We start from the raw sequence: 19,769 nt of genomic DNA, 5'->3' as shown, positions 1-19,769 counted from the left end.
GCCCTTCCACATCCACTGCTGATGGTTCTACAGCTGGTCCTTCCTCCATATCTTCTTTCTTCAAACCAGTCAAATGTGCCAACCCTGCTACAGCTGGCCCTTCCACATCTGCTTCCAATAGTGCAGACGACAAAGTGTTTGAGGGTTTTCAGCCTCCTGCCTCACCCTCATCTTTGTCTGCCCACTCAGCAAAAGATGAGTAAGGGCTGAGATCCCTACTTTCCCTTAACCTCAGGAGGGACATCATCTAATAGAATACATGGCGAGTGAAAAGTAAATAAAAACATTTTCTGTTTATTTCTTCTGCGCAGTACAGTACTTTACATTTTCTTATGTGACTATTTTCATGTATTTTCATGTCTGTAGGGGTGACTTTCGATGTGCTGGAACACATATCCTATTATTACATGTTATAATGGGTTTAGTATACGGTAATTTCAATTTGCGGTAAGGTTTTCAGGAGCGCATATGTACCGTATAACGAGGACTTACTGTATCGGCTTGCTGTACTCCTTTCTCGATCTTGGTCTTTTCTGTATTTTTATGTAGTTGAATTATAGCAATACTTTCTGCATAAATCTTTTCTAAAACCCTTACAATCTGTTTGTACCCTGTTTATGTAGCAAGTTTAGTGTTATTTGTTCTACCCAGTCAAAGGCCTTCTCATAATCTACAAAAGCTAAACAGAGAGGTATATTGCATTCTGTCATTTTCTCAATTAGTTGGTTCATTGCCTGCAAATGATCTATAATTGAATATCCACTCCTAAAGCCTGCCTGTTCTTTCATTTGGTTTACATTTAAAATTTGATGTAGTGTATTTGTAAGGATCTTGGGGAATGCTTTATACACATTTGATAGCAAGTTAATCAGTTGATAGCTACTAAGGTCCTTCTGGTCTCCTTTTTTATGAAGCAAAATCACTATAGCATTGCACCACGATTCAGGAATGCTATCTTGATGTAAGCACTGGGTGTACAACTGAGCTAACTTAATATGAACTTCTTTCCCTGCGTCTTTCAAGAGATCTATCAATACACCATCATTTCCAGGTGCTTTTCCACGTTTCATATTTTTTATAGCAAATTCTACTTCCTTTGTAATCTCTAACTACTGATGTCTACAGATAAATTTACTGACCCAACTATGGTCTTCAACAAGTAAAGCTCTTGGCAAAATTCTTCTACTCTTTTTTACCATTTTGTCTTTGCATTTAATGATTTCTCCATTTCTATAATTCAAACATTTGCTGTCTTTCTAAAGCGTATCTGTGCTCAGTCCCTTTTAATACTTTTACCTTTCTGGGCATTCGTGTAGGATCATCATCTAAAAGGTCTAACTGCATTGCTTTGTGTGCTTACGGGCAGTGTGCCCGTAAGCACACAAAGCAATGCAGAGCAGAGATCGGATCTTCCTTAGCTTACACTAGAGATATACAAAACAAGCTCTCATATGCCAGACACATCATTGAAGATGAGGGAAACAAGCAACAGCTCATTTTTCATGACCTATATAAAAGACAAGGAAGTTACTGGGCCAAGATAAACTTAAACCTGGAGGGTCTCAAAGCCAGGATAATAATATTGACACAGACATATGCAAAGTCGAACTGGCAAGTAAATCCTCCCTGTTGCACTACAGGCGATCGAAACCAGAAATAAAAACGGAAGTAGTTTATAAATATAACCTAGACTGCCATTCTGTTCCGCGCCAGGACAAACACACTGAAACTTGGAGAAGGCGACATACAAACCAAGAAACAAAATGTCCCTACCAATACAATGAAAGGAAGGGAAGTATATATGTAACTTGAAACATCTCTTGATGTAATTTCACTACGGTAATTCAGGCAGAAAGGGAATTCATATTGAGAATGGTAATATGCATGCATGGTGACTGAAAATTATCATTATCAATTTTCCACTTTCAGACTACTATTTGCTGCCCTTCATTTCAACGAAAATTCATAAAAAAAAAAAAAAAGTGGAGGTGTTGGAGTATGTAAACAACAGCTCTTAATATGTCATCAATGCCCTAGCGATGGAAAATGTAACTACGACAATGAAAGTCCGTAGATAAAATCAAGACTAAAATACTAGAAACGTGTATTTTAGTGTTCTAACTTCTAAGTTATATTTTCATACATGAAAAAAATCCAAAGCCTTCTCAGTTGAATTTTAATGCGTCATGATTGTAAATCATCACAATATACTCTTAAGTCATCTTTGAACTACTTATCTATCTAGGGCAGTGGTTCTTAACCTTTTTTGGCAGCGACCCAAAATTTTGCACAAATCAAGCATCGCGACCCAAGCCTACATAGATATACGAATTGTCTTTATAAGTAATATGATTAAAATAAATTAAATTTTCTGCTTTGGAGTTTTTATTTAATCATGGTCTGCTTAGAATCCTAAAACTAGGCATCATGTATTTTAATTATTACAGTATATAATTATAATATATCTGTAGTGGGAAAATAATTATTTTCTGCAAACCCTTAGCGACCCAATAAAATGGCTTGGCGACCCAAATTTGGGTCGCGACCCAGGGGTTAAGAACCACTGATTCTAGGGAATGCTACGGAACTGGTTATGATTCCTGGTGGCAACCATCATTAAAAGAAAAAAATATTCTCTGGCAAGTAATGAGGGTTAATCAAGGGTGGTTTGTATACCATTCCTTTCCAAGGAAGTGCCACGACGCTGACACAGTAAGCTAGCGGTAGCCAGAAAAAAAAGAAGAAAAAAAAAGCGAGTATCCCTTTGTATCGACCGAACTTGGTTAGCGGTAGAACTTGGGACCGCGCAAACGCAAAGCAAGTGGAAAGAGCAACGCATTACGACAACGTACTACACTGATAAGGTGTATTTATAAACTACGCGTGAGATATTTCAGTAAATAAGCGTAACTCGATTAATTCCTTTCGTACGACGCAACACTTTACCTTTTTCTTTGGATGCCGCCAGGCCATTCTTTTCGTCTACTTAGCATTCCCCAAGGGAGTTGAAAATTTCTATTATTTTCCTTTTGTCACACGAAATTCGGATTCTACTGTGTGATACATAAAAAGCTACCTAAAAGCAGAAAGGACAAGGTCATGGCAGCATGGTGCGGCAACATAGATTAAATCATCAAAGCTTGTTTCAGTATAAGGGTGAAAGGTTGTTCATGGCCAGCAAAACGCTACGCAGTCATGTTAACCGACATATTAGGGTCATGCTAGCATGAACCCACAGCATAACCCAGTTAATTCTAACTCGGAATGAAAAGAAAACATACATATTGGCCAACAATCAAATTTATATACCTTAGAAGTACAATTTCAGCATGACCCTATAACATAGTACATCATAAAAAGAAAAGTATATACGAAGGTCAGCAGAACACAGTGGAGCCAGGTTAAAAACATAAGATCTTGTTATCTTATCCCTGTAATATAACTGAGCAAAATTGAACAGCATGAAGAAAGAGAAAGGGTTTATACGGATACCAACAGAGCATAGAAAGACCGTGTCAGTACTTGCATGTGTAGCATAGAAGGAAAGATAGCTTACACAAAAAACAATGGAGTCCATTCAGACGGCATGGTAGGGCCGTGACAACATAGCATGTCTCATTAGAAATCAACGCATGAAAAGAAAATTTAGATTAAAACCAGTGGGACCAAATCAGATATCAATAGCAGTGACATCACACTCCTGCAGCATAGCCCGTCAAAACTTAACGTAGTATGAAAAGGAAGAATTTCTATACGGAGGTCAATGGAGGCAGGATAGCATGAGTGTGACACACATCCCTGCAGCATAACCTATTGAAATTTAACGCGGCTTGAAAAGAAAGGAAGCTTATAAGGGGGCTAGCAGAACACAATGCAGCCAAGACAGGCAGCATAGCAAGGCAACGCGTCGAGGCATCAATATTGCAAGCTTGACCTCCGGCCCTTGCTGATCCCTTTAAAGGGCGACCGTCTATCGTTAGGCCTAGCGTCCTTCTAACGGTGAAGTCTTTAACGGCACCACTTTATTGATAATATTTTGTGTATGTCTGCATAGCCCAGTCTCTCAGGGAGATCGACTTTTCCTGGTCTCTGTAAAGAATTTTTCTCTTCCCGATGCCTAAAATTCAGGCACTGGTATTTTGTATTTTAAAAAATTGTCCTACAATGACCATATGTTCATGGTCGTTTACATAATGAACAGTCTTTAAGGGAACACCTCGTTCTCCATAATTGAGTTCCGTTACTCCCTTCCCCACACCTGACATAAACTGTCGGGCGCAAATGCGTAGTATTTTAAAGGACACTTCAGTAACAAGTTCGGCAGGTCGTGTAGCTGCTCAGTATGTCAGGGACTCTCCTCTCTTTTCTGACCTCCACAAAGAAAATCCTTTAGATGCTCCAGGCCCCTGAACTAGAGCGCAGATGCTTAGTATTTTAAAGGGCACCCATCGGAAGGAGGGAGGACCTTTTAAAGGGTACCCAGCCTTGTGCTGAAACCTTGTTGGAAAACCTACGTTGAATGTATACAGTATGCTCAGGGCTTCGTATCTCAAAAAAAAAAATGATTATTCGTTAAGTCTACTGAAAAAAGACCTCAGTACACTCAGTCCAAGCCTGAGCGTATTATTGCAGTATTTATTATGGTAAATTTCTTGTTGCAGTATTTATTATGGTAAATTTCTTATTATTATGGTAAATTATTATGGTAAATTTCTTAATGCAGTATTTATTATGGTAAATTTCATTCATCTGAAGGTCGGAGGCTTGATTGATTACGGTCTCGATTCATTGAAAACTTACTTTGACTGAACGTGGACTGACCCCAAGCATGATTCGTGCATTGCGACAGAGTATTGAGCGTTTCAAACACACATGAATTATCAGGACCCTGTGCTTACATAACCTCTACACTGTAATATACCTTATAGCTGTTGTTCCGTCCAAGTTCAGGGAATTTCATGCAGGTAAGAGGGCAATTCTGCCTGAAAGGGGTCTCGATCGACTGAAATTTCATTCAAGCTGAAGTTTGCCCACTCAGCTGTTACTAAAACTCGCCTGCCCTTATCCGGAACAGTATATATTCTGCCACTGTGATGAAAGGGTTAATGATTAAAGAATATATATCTGTTACTAGTTTCTTCCTTATAATGGCGTGTTTTATATATTTTATTTCTGCTAAGATCGACGTTTGCCCTCATTTATACTATGGTCACACCTGCGTGTGTGTAGCCAATGTTGCCGATACAGGTGCAATATATCCACACCTACAACAGTCGGCCTTGTTGGTCACGCGGTGTTGCATAAAATTTCGACAAACCGCAAAAACTGCCATTATGTCATTTGATGACAAAGTAGGCTTAGTTTTCAAAACATATAAATTATCGCACCTTCATTTTCCACACCATTATTCCATGGATACATTGTTGCTGATGTCTTTGAAAGGCGATGAGACGTTACAGTTTCAAGTCGTGTATTTGTTGTCATATCCACGAGAAAGCAGCTATTTTTAATGGAAGCACTTGCCATGTCAGGGATTCTGAGAGTGGCGATGGGAATAGTGGTTCAGGGAAGAATGACGTCCCAGAAAAGTATGGATGGATGAATGCAATTATGGGAGAATTGGATAACAGAGAAATTGATCGAGACGGATGGAAATACCTAGACATCGAGTAAGCCGAGGGCGGTTATTGGCGGGCCAAAAGGAGACTAGTAAGCGGTATGTCATTACAGTATAAACTATTTCATCGGTTTTATAAGTAACCTCAAACGAACACATTTGAAAAGACGCTTTATATTCTATGGTCGATCAGAGTTCAGTTGAAGTAAGCGTATCGTAAGGGAAGATTAAGTTTTTAATAATTAATTATTATTCTGAGGAAGATATTAAATAATATTCTAAGCATGCCCATCACCAATCCCCATATTAGCCTGCATGTCAACTACAAACCAATATGTGAATATCTCCGATACAGACGGACAAGGAAAAGTTGCGTATATTTGTTTCTAATGGGTTATACTGATGACAGAAATTGTGATATTGGGAACATACCTGCACGTCTGCCCATAGATTTAGTCGTATAAACAGCTTGTCCTTAGTCCTTGAAGTAGGTCACTGTTACAAGGTTAAGCCTCCGGTTAGGCGGAACCGTGACTAACACCATTAACGGCATCTTCGGCGATGTTAGAGGGAGTGCAAGCCGAGAACCGTTGAATCTTTTATTGCTTTCCGACCGTTAATTGACTCTTTAAAGGGGAGCCTCTTCTGTGGCACCTCTGTGGAAGGGCGTCCGGTTCCTACCCTCGAGCTTTCTGAAGATTCTCTTTGGTTGACAGTAGCGATGTCACCGGGTTTTAATACTGCATTGAAGCAAATTGCAGCTTGTAACTTTAAGACTTACGACATTATCTATAAAATCCGATTTCATCTTAGTGTTGATCAGATATACATCCAGCAAGAAATTGGAAAGAGGAGGCATGGTGGAAGAGCTGCTTGCCGGGTGTAAATTCAAACTCCAACATGATAATGACATTGGCCCGATTATAAATCTTGCCTTTTTTCGATCTCTTGTGAACTTTGGTTTGCACCTAATAACAGATCCGATGAGTTTTCGCGGTGAGACGAAGAAAAAATATAAACAAATTACAGGTAATTGTTCCAGCAGCTTCTTCGGTGACTTCGGGAAGTATAGATTAATTATTTCACTACAGTGACACCCGCACCCACTGTAGATGTTGCGCTGGCCTAAGCCAGGCGATTTTGTTCAGTTGCGGGGCAGACTCGAATTCATTCCTCAAATGAACGAAATCATCTGGTTTTAACTTGAACGAAATCATCTGGTTTTAACTTGAACGAAATCATCTGGTTTTAACTTGAACGAAATCATTTTGTTTTTAACTTGAACGAAAAATTGATAAAGCACATACAGATAAAGTCTGCCTCTCAGCTGCATAATAAACATCTGATGTTGGCCATGACAATAACTATAAAGTGTACCACGTTAGTGAGTTTAGCAGCACTGAAATATAGATACAACATAACAAATAGCATTCTGTTGCTGTCCTGAAAATGAAGTATACCTCAGTATTGAGGTAGTTGTCATAGTTTCAGCCCCTTACTTAGACAAGGAGTTCGAGAAAAAATTAATAGAATAGCCTGAATAAAAAGCTAATCGCCTTCATTTCACTACCGACGGTCATTTCATTATTTTATTGCGAGTGCCGCTAGGCCATTTTACTAAATTGAAGAAAGCCTCCAGTTATCAAGGCGTTAAGGAATGGGATGAGATATATTGTAGTAATGATAATTATGATAGTACGATAACTAATGAACCTTATTCTTATTCATCATTGTTATTAAGAGAATTACTCATCCCGCCATCGATCCCTGTATCCAACTATGGGTAACTTTATTTAGCAGACTGCTTTCGAAAAGGTAGGCTACATTGTTTTATTTTCTTTTTCCTTAGAGGATGTAGCCTAGGAGCTAGTGAACTAAAGGCTTGACTAGGGCTGTGCAACTCAATGTGACAAAGTGAAAACAGAGAAAAAGTTCAGTGACGATAAGGTATCCATGAGACATTGCTTATGTAAGTTTACGAAAGGTGCGATTGTCATGAAGTTTGCGTCCTTGCTGCAGTGGCAAATTGTATAAGTTTTGGTTTTGGTTAATACCTGATAATTTCATTCGGCAGAGAACAGCCATTTCCCTCCCGGAAGAGAGCTCAGAGCTCATATATGGCCGATCTATGGGTAATGCTGTGACCTTACAAGCACACACATTCATCTCCCCGCCCACGAGAGTTGGAGTAACGACCCGAAGCGCAGCGATACTGAAATTATTTCAGCCCTGGGCGGGATTCGAACCCGGATCACCGTAGTGGCAGCCAGGAACTCTACCACTGCGCCACGAGTCGTGTTTGTGCGTGTGTGTGTGTGTGTGTGTCAAAAGAAAGAGAGGAGAGACAGACAGAGAGAAAGATAAGGGGAAGAGAATGATAGAGACATGATTAAAGAGAGATAGAGAATGAGTGAAAGTAAGAAAAAGAGAGGGATAGGAAACAAAATGAGTGTGTGAGAGTAAGAGGAAGAGAGAGAGAGAGATATTTCAAGTTCAAAGGCTAATGATAGGCCTGAATAACGCTGATGAATATAAATGTGTTGGCAGTATGCCTGCCGAAAGCACTCATACATACATACATACATATACCAAGGCTTTTTCCCCCTTACAAGGGGGGTAGCCAAAAAGAAGCACTCGCTACACGATAATCAAACCAAACGCGCCACATTCCCTTGGATTGCAAAGTTACAAATACTAATGATGCCATACACAGATAGCATAGAAACAATGTCATGTCAGGAACAGAGATACATACATAACTGAGACAAGACATTATTATAAATGCTTCAATATATGCAGCAAGGTTCCATGGATCCATGGGCATGGTATGATACAATGTACAGTGTGGTAACTATTATGTGCACCGAATGTCTATCTGTCCAACTTATATCACGTGTCCACACCTCTCTCTCCCCTCGCGCCCGTACCACCATCTCGAGCGGACTCTCTTCCATGATTTTAGGTTAACGACGTAGGGCGATGTGGTAATTTACTAATGAGGACTGGAGTTTTTCTTCCGAGCAAGTGGCCACAGCGATCTGGGGAAAGGAGGGGGGCGGGGGGTGGCTCATTACCAGTTTCTGCTACTAGGGAGACAACCTCATATTCCTGGGACCTATCGCAGCCCAGGACTCCGACCTTGTTCCATCGGTGTGGTGTCGGGTCTTGGATCCTCATATGTAGTCCAACATTTAGCCTGTGGAGGGGGCGGACGTGCTTGTCGTACTGGCGCTGCACCAAATCAGCACAGAGAGTAACTCAGCATTAGTTTGCCATTCCTGTGAAAAAAGAAATCTAGGTGCACCGGGACGCATATCCGTAGAGGGTGACCGTATAATGCCTGTGTAGGAGAACGTCCTGTATGGGTAGGGGTGTTGCGTTGTTCCAGAAGGGGCCTGCTCTCTATCGAACTCCTCCTCGCAGTCGATGTTCCCAGTGGATGCTGTCTTGATGATGAGGTGCTTCACTACCTTGGTAGCCGCCTCGGCGTAGCTATTAACTAAGGTAATGTGACGAGGTAACCACATGATTGACGGCCCAGTGTTTCATGAAGTTCTCGAAGTCGGTCCTGGTGGGTCCGCCGTCGGGCCGTAGGTGGAGAGGAGTCCAACATTAGTGGAATTAGTGGCAGGACATCCCGATCACTCTTGCAGATATAGTATTCAGGCCGTAGGGAACAACCACATGCCACCCAGAGAGTCTGTCTGATATTGCCAAAAATTACTTCACAACCTGGAAGAAATCGGCAGACAGAGACTCGGAGGGCCTTGTAGGTTTGTCGTCGCACATGAGGGGATCCTGTTACTGGCTACTCTGGAGCAACTAGCGTGACTCGCAGGCAATGCCAGAAGGCAATCTGCTTAGCTTGTCGCTTGGTGGTTTCTACTCCACGGTGACCGTCATAGAGGTGGGCTAGAGTATCTTTCGTAAAGCAGCAGGAATGACGGTGCGTTGATTGTACTACACAAGCTCCCCATCTGCGTGAAGACTGTCATGCAGTTTCCAGTACGGGAGGACAGAGCTGTGAGGACAAAGCGACTGAATGGGAGCCCGGAGGACACACTTGCTGCGTGTCTGACTTCCTGTAGATGTCAATGGTGGTCGATGATTATAGTCAGCGCAACGAGAAATGACCGCTAAGGCATGGCTAGGAGATTTCCCGGTGTTGCCACACATGGGCATCCATGGCGAGAACGTGCGTGTGGATGTAATGTTTTTTGAATGCAGTGTGAGGGGGGCGGGGCCAGAGATTAAATGTAGCGGCAGCGTCGCTCTCTCTTCCTCATATGCCATGTCTAGACTCGAGGAAACGAAACCTTTGTATAGAAAACATTGCTTTGATTTTTACTTCAGTGGTGGTGTGTGACAAAAAATTATAATATAATTATATGTGGCAACATTATAAAATCATAAAATAGAATTTTAAAATAAAATAGAATTATGAAATAATTATATGTGGCACCACAGGGGGACTCCCAGTGCTCCGCCCTAACGGCCATTTCTCAATGCAACGGGTATAGTCCTGGTGTGTGTTGGCACTGTAGGTGACGTGCTCTTGTCGTTTACAGTGGCCTCATTACACTCTGACTCTTTCTCGGGCGTGGGGCGGCCAACTGGGGTTCGGGGGAGTGCATTCGAGATGCAGGGTCTTTTCCCAGCACACCACACAGCCTTAAATATATAAGGCGAGATCTTCTCTAACCATTGGAGGCCGGATGAACATTGGGATGAGTGGGCGATGGTCACTCATCGATGTGAAGTGTGGCAGACCGAACAGAACCTAACAAGCGTTGCTCCTTTCCTGTAAACTACAATTAGGTAAACACACACACACACACACTCACTCTCCTGTGTGTACTTATGCTTGACTTTCTTCTTTAACACAGCTATCGTTAATTTTCTAAACACATCACCATATCTCTCCACTATGTTTTTTTCTTTTCTGGCTCTCCACACTTCCCAATAACTCCATCTATTGGTTCATCCCCTTACTCTAGCATTGAGATCTCCCAATACCACAACATTGACATTCCTCCCAAAAAGCCTATACGCACTCGTTTAAACCTATCTAAACAGCCTCCCTTTCCTTTACATTCTTCTCACGACCAGGCCCATATCCTATTACAAAGACCCAGATCTCCCCTCCCAGATTCACCTTCATCCACATTAATCTGAAAGAAACCTTCCACTTCACATGCTTACCTATCTCTTCACTTACTAGTAGAGCCACCCTTTTCCTTCCTTGTCCTCTTCTCACTCCCGACACCCTCCCCACTACACTTCCAAACTCAAAATCACCCTTCCCTTTCAACTTAATTTCACTTAATGGCAACACGTCCATCTGCCTTTTCACAAACATTGTGCCTAACGATTCCCTTTTACTCTCATCTGTACCGCATCCACACACATTAAAAGAACCAAACCTTAGGGTACTGGTTGGAAAACTCCTAGACCCTCTTATGCCTTTGCTTTTTTTAGGAATGTCTCCTTTGGGGCTACAGGTAGCAGGACTCCTAATCTTATCCCCCATCCCGTTTATATATATATATATATACATGTGGACTTTACTAAAATTGGAGTCTCATATCCTGATTTTAGTCATGGTTCCAATTGCAAACATATAAAAGGTTTTTCTACTCCAACAGGATGGTAAGCGAGTGAGGACAACATGTATAAGACACTAAGACCTGCCTAAACGGAAACCAGCTGGTCCTCAACGCCCTCCACTATGAGGAAGTCAGACATGTTGAGGAGTTTCTCAAACTCCTCATCGTCCACCTCGTCCTCGTCGCCGTCCTGCTCTTCCTCGTGTACTGTCACCACTAGGGCTAGAGGCACAAAGCGCAGAGCTCCCCTCCCACCGAGTGACTCACAGGATTTGGAGGACGATGCCTTGCTCACCGAAGGAGCAGGAACAGAGAATGGAGCCAGTCTTGGAGGGGTAAATTTTAAAGTAAAATTTTCTTCCTTTTATTGTTTTTTTTTATCGTAACCATCAAGACATGTTACGATTCATGACTTTGCAGGTTATTATACTAATGTTCGAATGCATACACACCTGAAAATACACTAAAAGGCATGCACTCAAAGAAGGAAAGGTACCACAGGACTGAAAAAATGCAAATATTGTACCAATATAAAAAGGAGGGAACAAGGAAAATCCAACTAACTGTAGACTGGTCTCCCTTACAAGCACAATAGCAAAAATATGTGAAAAAGTTATCAAAAGTAGATGGGTTAAACATCTGGAAGAAAATAATATACTGAATCCAAATCAATTTGGATTTAGACAAGGAAGATCATGTACCACAAACTTGATCTACTTCTACTTGAGACTAATAGAAATGATACAAGAAAGGGATGGATGGGCAGACTGTGGTTTTCTGGATCTACAAAAAGCATTTTATAAAGTACCACACAAAAAACTAATAAGAAAAATAGAATCAATAGGTGGCACCAAAGGAAAATTATTGGAATGGATGGAAGACGTCTTGACTGGGAGGAAAATGAGGGCAGTAATTAGAGACAAATACTCAACTAGGGAAGAAATGATAAGTGGTGTCCCGCAAAGTTTGATATTGGCTCCAATCATGTTTGTCATATATATAAATGATATGGATGAAGGTGTGGAATGTTATATGAACTTCTTTGCAGATGATGCAGAAATACTAAAAGTAAGTACAGAGGAAGATTGTGAATCATTACAGATAGACCTAGATAAAATCTGGAAATGGAGTAGAAAATTGGTAAGTGACCTTACATGCACACACACGCCCAACTCCCTGCCCACGAGATACGTTGGAGTAACAGCAAGCAGTGCAGTGATACTGAAATTATTTCAGCCCTGGGCGGGATTCGAACTCTGCCATAGCGGTGGCCAGGAACTCTACCACTGCACCATCCACCGCTCTGTGTGTGTGTGTGTGTATTTACCTAGCTGTATGATACAGGAGGGTAGAGGGGAGTGGAGTATGTAAGGGATGGAATGGGTGGGAGTGGTTTCTATGCCTTTGTCTTTTGGCTACCTTTTGTATAAAGGGGGAAAAAAAGCCTTTGGTGTATGTGTATATGTATTATGCAGGAAGTGAGCTATGCTCGTGGTGACCCTCCTTTGTATCTTTCAGCATCAAGTTTGTTCTTAAATTCTTGAATAGTGTTTGCACACACTGTTGCCTTATCTAATTTATTCCAAGTATCCACCACTCTGTGTGGGAAGCTATTCTTTTTCAGATCTCTTCCATAATTATCCTTTTTGAGTTTCTTTTCATGTCCTCTTGTTTTTCTGTTGTCCCAATTTAATAAATCATCTCTAGGATTTCCATTCCTTTCATGATTTCTACAGTCAGTAGATCTCTTTCTCTTCTTTGATCCAGAGTTGGTAGTTCCAATTTGGACAATCTTTGATCGTATGTCAATTTGGTGAGTGTTGGTGCCATCTTTGTTATTGCTTTTTGTATTCTTTCTAATTTCTTTATATTCTTTTTAGTACTGGCTGTCCATAGTGTTACAGGGCACTCTAATTTTGGTCTTATTAGTGTAACTAATATTTTGTTAATTTCTTCATCCAAATAGTCAAATGCCACTTTCATCGACCTTAGTAGGTTGAAGGTTTCAATGACTATTTTATTGATAATTGATATGTTTGTCCGCTGACATGTCTTTGCTGATTATTACTACTAGGCCTCTTTACGAGCTCACTTTTTTGACTTCTTCGCCAGTTTTACAATTTCTTGATATTCTATTTTTACTTTTTCCAAACTCTATTATACTACACTCCTTGATGATAAATTTCACTTCCCACTTTTGACTCCATTTCCACATTTTATCTAGGTCTATCTATAATGATTCACAATCTTCCTCTGTTCTTACTTTCTTTAGTATTTTTGCGTTATCTGCGGAGAAGTTCAAATAATATTCCACACCTTCATTTATGTCATTTATATATACTGTATAGCAAACATGATTGGAGACAATACCGAACCTTGTGGGACACCACATATCATTTCATCCCAGGTTGAGTATTTGTCTCTAATTACTACCCTCATTTTCCTCCCAGTCAAGAAGTCTTCCATCCATTCCAATAATTTTCCTTTGATGCCACCTATTGATTCTATTTTTCTTATTAGTTTTTTGTGCGGTACTTTATCAAATGCTTTCTGTAGATCTAGAAAAGCATAGTCCACCTATCCATCCCTTTTTTGTATTATTTCTAGTCTCAAGTAGAAGCAGATCAAGTTGCCCATGATCCTCCTTGTCTAAATCCAAATTGGTTCGGATTCAGTATATTATTTTCTTCCAGATGTTTAACCCATCTACTTTTGATAACTTTTTCACATATTTTTGCTATTGTGCTTGTAAGGGAGACCAGTCTATAGTTAGTTGGATTTTCCTTGTTCCCTCCTTTATATATTGGTACAATATTTGCATTTTTCCAGTCCTGTGGTACCTCTCCTTCATGAATGAGTAATTATATTGTATATTTTGTCTTGTGTAGTTCAATTCTAATGTTTAAGGGTTTGGCAGTTTGACCTATGTAAAATTGATTACACATTATGCAAGGAATTTTATAAATGCATCCTTTTTTAATTTCAATACTATTGTTGATGAATTTATGTTTTACTGTACTATCATTTTTAAAAACTACCTTTATGTTAAATCTTTTTAATAATTCTGTGATACTTAACAAATTTTCTTGAAATGGTAAAATTAAAACATTATGATAATTGAAAGGTAATTTAGGCTAAGGAGTTAAAGATTATTTCCTTGCAAAATTGTAAGCAATACCAAGGAATTGCTTAGGGTATTTCAATTCCAGCCCAATGTTAAAAACATTTCTGATTTCTTCACCAATAAATTCAGGACTACAAATACATTGGGCTAGAATTAAAATACCCTAAGCAATTCCTTGCTATTGCGTGCAATTTTGCAAGGAAATCATTTTTAACTCAGCCTAAATCACCTTTCAATTATCATAATGTTTTAATTTTACCATTTCAAGAAAATTTGTTCAGTATCACAGAATTATTAAAAAGATTTAACGTAAAGGTAGTTTTCAAAAATTATAGTATAGTAAAACATAAACTCATCAACAATAGTATTGAAATTAAAAAAGGATGCATTTATCAAATTCCTTGCAAAATGTGTAATCAATTTTACATAGGTCAAACTGCCAAACCCTGAAACATTAGAATTGAACAACACAAGAAAAATGTTAGGAATGGCAATATTTGTAGTGGTATTTTCAAGCATATTGAATTAAATAATCATCCAGTCGATTGGGGTAATGCCCAGCCAATCTATTATACCAACAACATAATAGCAAGAAATTTGTTAGAGTTTAGTTTGTTTCATACCACCAGTAATCAAAATACCAACCTACGCACTGGTTTATAAAAAATTTATCATTTTATTTGTCAAGAAATTAGTAAGATAATATCAGGTTAAATTTAACCCAGCGAGTTTATGACCCTGGCGACTGTGACCTGATGTCGCCCCACCATCATAAGTTAATTGATAATGACCTCCGCCCTCCAGGGGGTAATTGGCCACTACCCTTATTCAAACTGTCCTTGTTCCTTTGTTTCATGTATATATTATCTATGCATTTCTATTACTATGTACTTGTTGCACTGAAGATGTAATATACGAAAGCGCTCTGCTTCGTTAGTTTCTTTTTTCCAGGTGGTCTACTTTGCATACATGTATATATGTATGTATATATATATACATATATACTGTATATATATATATATATATATATATATATATATATATGTATATATATATATCACTTTGACAAAATGTTGTGGCACATACGTAATTAATATTCACGAAGAACCTACAGTCGGAATAAAAAGGAAACTTTAGAAGAATGTGTAACTTCTATATTTCGGCTAATAGCTATAGCCCTCTTCAGGAAAGTACAGATACAAGAATTTGCAGACATAAGTACAATGAGATATGAGAAGAAGGGGAACACGCAAAGTTAACACAGGATGACCCATCTCGCAGGGCGGAGTCAAGAGGTAAGGGGAAGAAGGGTGGAGGTGTGAGGTCATGGGAAAGGGCGGGAAAAGTCAGGAGGGTGATGATTCTGTGAGCCGCTTGGTGAAGAATTATCACCCTCCTGACTTTTCCCGCCCTTTCCCATGACCTCACACCTCCACCCTTCTTCCCCTTACCTCTGACTCCGCCCTGCAAGACGGGTCATCCTGTTTTCAACTATGCGTGTTCCCCTTCTTCACATACCTCTTTGTACTTATATCCCTGTAAATTCTTATAATCTGTACTTTCCTGAAGAGGGCTATAGTTATTAGCCGAAATATAGAAGTTGCACATTCTTCTAAAGTTTCCTTTGTATTCCGACTGTGGGTTCTTCGTGAATATCTATCTATATACATATATATATATATATATATATATATATATATATATATATATATATATATATATATATACACACAGTACATGTATTTACCTAGTTGTATTATACAGAAAGTGGAGTTATGCTTGTGTTGACCCATCTTTGTATCTTGTAACACCTAGTTTGCTCTTAAATTCTTGTATTGTGTTTGCACACACTATTTTTTTGGTCCAATTTGTTCCATATATGTATCACTCTGTGTGGGAAGCTGTTCTTTTTCAGGTCCTCTTGTTTTTCTTCTGTCCCACTGTAATAAGTCCTCTTTATCAAGGTATTCTTTTCCTTTCATAATTCTGTAGATGGTTAGTAGGTCCCCTCATTCTCTTCTTTGTTCCAGGATCAATAATTCCAGTTCAGCCAATCTTTGTTTATATGTCAAGTTTGAAAGTATTGGGGCCATCTTTGTTGTTGCTCTTTGTATTCTCTCTAATTTTCTTATATTCTTTTTTGTACTGAGTGACCATATCAGCGCTGCATATTCCAGTTTTGGCCTTATCAGTGTAATATTTTCTTAATCATTTCCTTATCCAGGTATTTAAAGGCCACCATTATTGATCTCAACAAATTATATGTTTCTCAGACTATTTTATTTATATGTTTATCTGGCGACATGTCTTTGGTGATGATTACTCCTAGGTCCCTTTCAGAATTTACTTTCTTTACTTCTTTTCCGTCAATTTTATACTGTCCTGATATTCTATTCTTGCTTTTCCCAAATTCAATTATACTGCACTTCTTGATGTTGAATTCTACCTCCCATCTCTTGCTCCACTCTGAGACTTTGTTCAGATCACTCTGTAATGAGTCAGTCTATTTCAGAGTTTATTCTCTTTAATAACTGCATAATCTGCAAAACAGTTCATGTAACTTTCAATACCTTCATCCATGTCATTTACATATATAGCAAACATTATCAGATTTAGTACTGACCCCTGTGGGATGACACAACTCATTTCTTCCCATTTTGAATATTTGTCTCTGAGCACTACTCTCATTTTTCTTCCATGTAGGAAGTCCTCCATCCAATTCAATAGTTTTCCATGTATGCCTCCTATTGTTTCCAGTTTATATAGCAATTTTCTGTGTGGTACCTTATCAAATGCCTTTTGTAGGTCCAGGAAGGCACAGTCTGCCCAGCCATCCCTTTCTTGCAATATATCTATCAATCTTGAATAGAAACAAATCAAATTAGTGGTACATGATCTTCCCTGTCTGAATCCAAATTGCCTCGGGTTCAATATATTATTCTCCTCCAGATATTTTGTCCATCTATCTTTGATGATTCTCTCACAAATTTTAACTATTGTACTCGTTAGGGACACCGGTCTATAATTTGTTGGGTCTTCCTTATTTCCCCCCTTATATATTGGCACTATATTGGCATTTTTCCAGTCTCCTGGTAGTTTTCCTTCTTTGAGTGAGCATTCAATTATTTTGTATATTTTTCCTGTTAGTTCGTCTATACATTCCTTTAGTATCCAGTTTGCAACTCCGTCCGGGCCATGTGACTTGTTAACGTCAAGCTTTAATATTTGATTCCTTATTTCATTCTGAGTAATATTTAATTTCTTCATTGGAGGAAATCTTACTTCAATTCTTTGATCACAGTTTTGTAGATTTTTTTCCTCTTTGGTGAATACAGATTTGAAATGTTTGTTCATAACATCTGCCATTTCTATATCTTTTGTGTATTCTCTGTTACCTTGACATTATTTAAGTATTTCCTGTTTATCTGTGTGCAGAATTATGAAAGGGACGGAAGTTCTTGATAGAGATGACCTATTGAAATGGGACAAGAGAGAAACAAGAGGATACGATAAGAAGCTAAAGAAGGACAGTTACAGAAGAGACCTGAAAAAGAACAGTTTCCTGCACAGAGTGATCGATGTCTGGAACAAACTAAACAGTGAAACAGTGAATGCCAGAACTATACATGAGTTCAAGAATGAACTGGACGTGGAGAGATACGAAAACAGGTCACAACGAGCATAGCTCAAGTCCTGTAAAATACAACTAGGTAAATACAACTAGGTAAATATACAGTCAACTCTCAATTAATGCGAGGGTTATGTTCCTGGAGACCTCATGTTAATCAAAATTGCGTTAGTTAAACATATTTTTCCCATAGGAAATAATGGTAACGGGGGTTTATGTTCCTGAACCTTGGGAAAGTCTTGTCTATTTTGGGATTTTGTTACTCTGAACTTGGACAAACACATTATTAATACATTTGTAGATTACAGAAACAACAAAAACACACATTCTTTGTTTTATTTGTAGTACACAGTAATTTATTTTATGTGTGCACTCGTCACCAGCTGCTCTCATCACCAGCCACTCTTGTCATCACCAGCCGCTCTCTGCCTATTTTCTTTTCAATTGTAAGAGTCTTTCTTGATTTCTTAGGAGCACTTTCCTTTGAGGTGGAAGAACGCTTGGGTGCCATAGTAGAGTAAACTTGGACACAGATACCTCCAATCACAGTGCGGGCTAGCTTCAGACTGAGATCAAAACAGAGCGCAGGAGACTGACCGCGTGGAGGCCCTCTCTCTCAGTGCTCTTACCGCCAAATTCAAATAGTGTTAAATCGAAATTGTTGTGTTATTTAAAAAAAAAAAATCATTAAAAATTAAGTTACATTCTAGGTTAAATTTCACTTTCTCACTTTTTCACCTTTCTCACCAGACGCCAGGTAGTTGATTTCATCTGTCAGTTGTTGAACTCATCATCAGATGCCTCCACTCATCTTGATCCTCATAAATTTCCAGTTTGTTTACTTCTTCCAACGTTAAAGTTCTTCTTTCCAAGTTTTTTTTTCACACAGTCCATCCACCTTTTCCTGGATCTTCCAACAGGCCTCCTTCCTCTAGGTTGCCTTTCCAAATACTTCCTTGGATATCTAACAAAAGATTACAAAGGATTACAAAGACGGAGCATGCCAACAGGAGACCTTTTGATCCATAACTAGGTTGGATGCAGAAAAAATATAATGATAAATAAAAAAGTATAATAATATAAATAACAATAAAATGAATAAATAAATGCATAGGTATAATTAGATAAACAAACAGGTAAATAGTAAATAATGATAAATTGATGATAATAAATGAAAATCAAGCAAATAATAAACAGACAAATAATAACAAAAAAATAAACAAATAATATAAAATAAATGGCAGTCATTACAGCATCTTGCCTAGATGTTTATCTAAATGGGTCTTAAAGCTTTGAAATGAACTACATTGCACTGCCTCTGCAGGAAGTTTGTTCCATTCATTTACTACATGGTTGGTGAAGTTGTTTCTACCCACTTCTGAAATAAATCTATTTCCTGACAGTTTGAGCCCATTATTTCTTGTCAAATTCTCATTCAGTTTAAAATTTTTGTCACTTTTGATGTTGATCCCTTTTAGAATCTTAAAGACCTGTATCAAGTCACCTCTGAGTTTATGTTTTTTTTAGGGAAAACAGATTCATATGTTTTAGTCAATTTTCATATGATATATTTTTTATATTTGGAATCAGTTTTGTGGCTCGCCGTTGTAGTTTTTTCAATCTATCAATGTCTTTAATGATATTTGGTGACCATACAGAAACAGCATATCCCAAATGTGGGTGAACTAATGATTTATATAGCTTGTTAATGAGAGATGGACTTTTATTTAAAGTCATAAGATAGTGCAATCAGTCCTAGAATCTTATTTGGTTTCTCAGAGGCTGAAATACACT

General features: G+C 38.8%; 1 protein-coding gene across 1 annotated transcript in view; it reads left to right on the top strand.

The window, feature by feature from the left end:
* Positions 1-19,769, top strand: part of LOC143041180 (uncharacterized) — a 762,242-nt gene that overhangs the window by 19,777 nt on the left and 722,696 nt on the right. Inside the window, exon 2 of the mRNA XM_076213010.1 lies at positions 11,263-11,558. Within this exon, the coding sequence (XP_076069125.1) occupies positions 11,346-11,558 (213 nt within the window). The 5' untranslated portion in view covers positions 11,263-11,345. The remainder of the gene's footprint in view (positions 1-11,262; positions 11,559-19,769) is intronic.

Source organism: Oratosquilla oratoria, chromosome 30, assembly GCF_046742065.1.
Source record: "Oratosquilla oratoria isolate Oo_2021 chromosome 30, ASM4674206v1, whole genome shotgun sequence".
Lineage (NCBI taxonomy): Eukaryota > Metazoa > Arthropoda > Malacostraca > Stomatopoda > Squillidae > Oratosquilla > Oratosquilla oratoria.
Note: the sequence above shows the minus strand (reverse complement) of the source record. Positions and strands in the feature narration are given on the sequence as shown.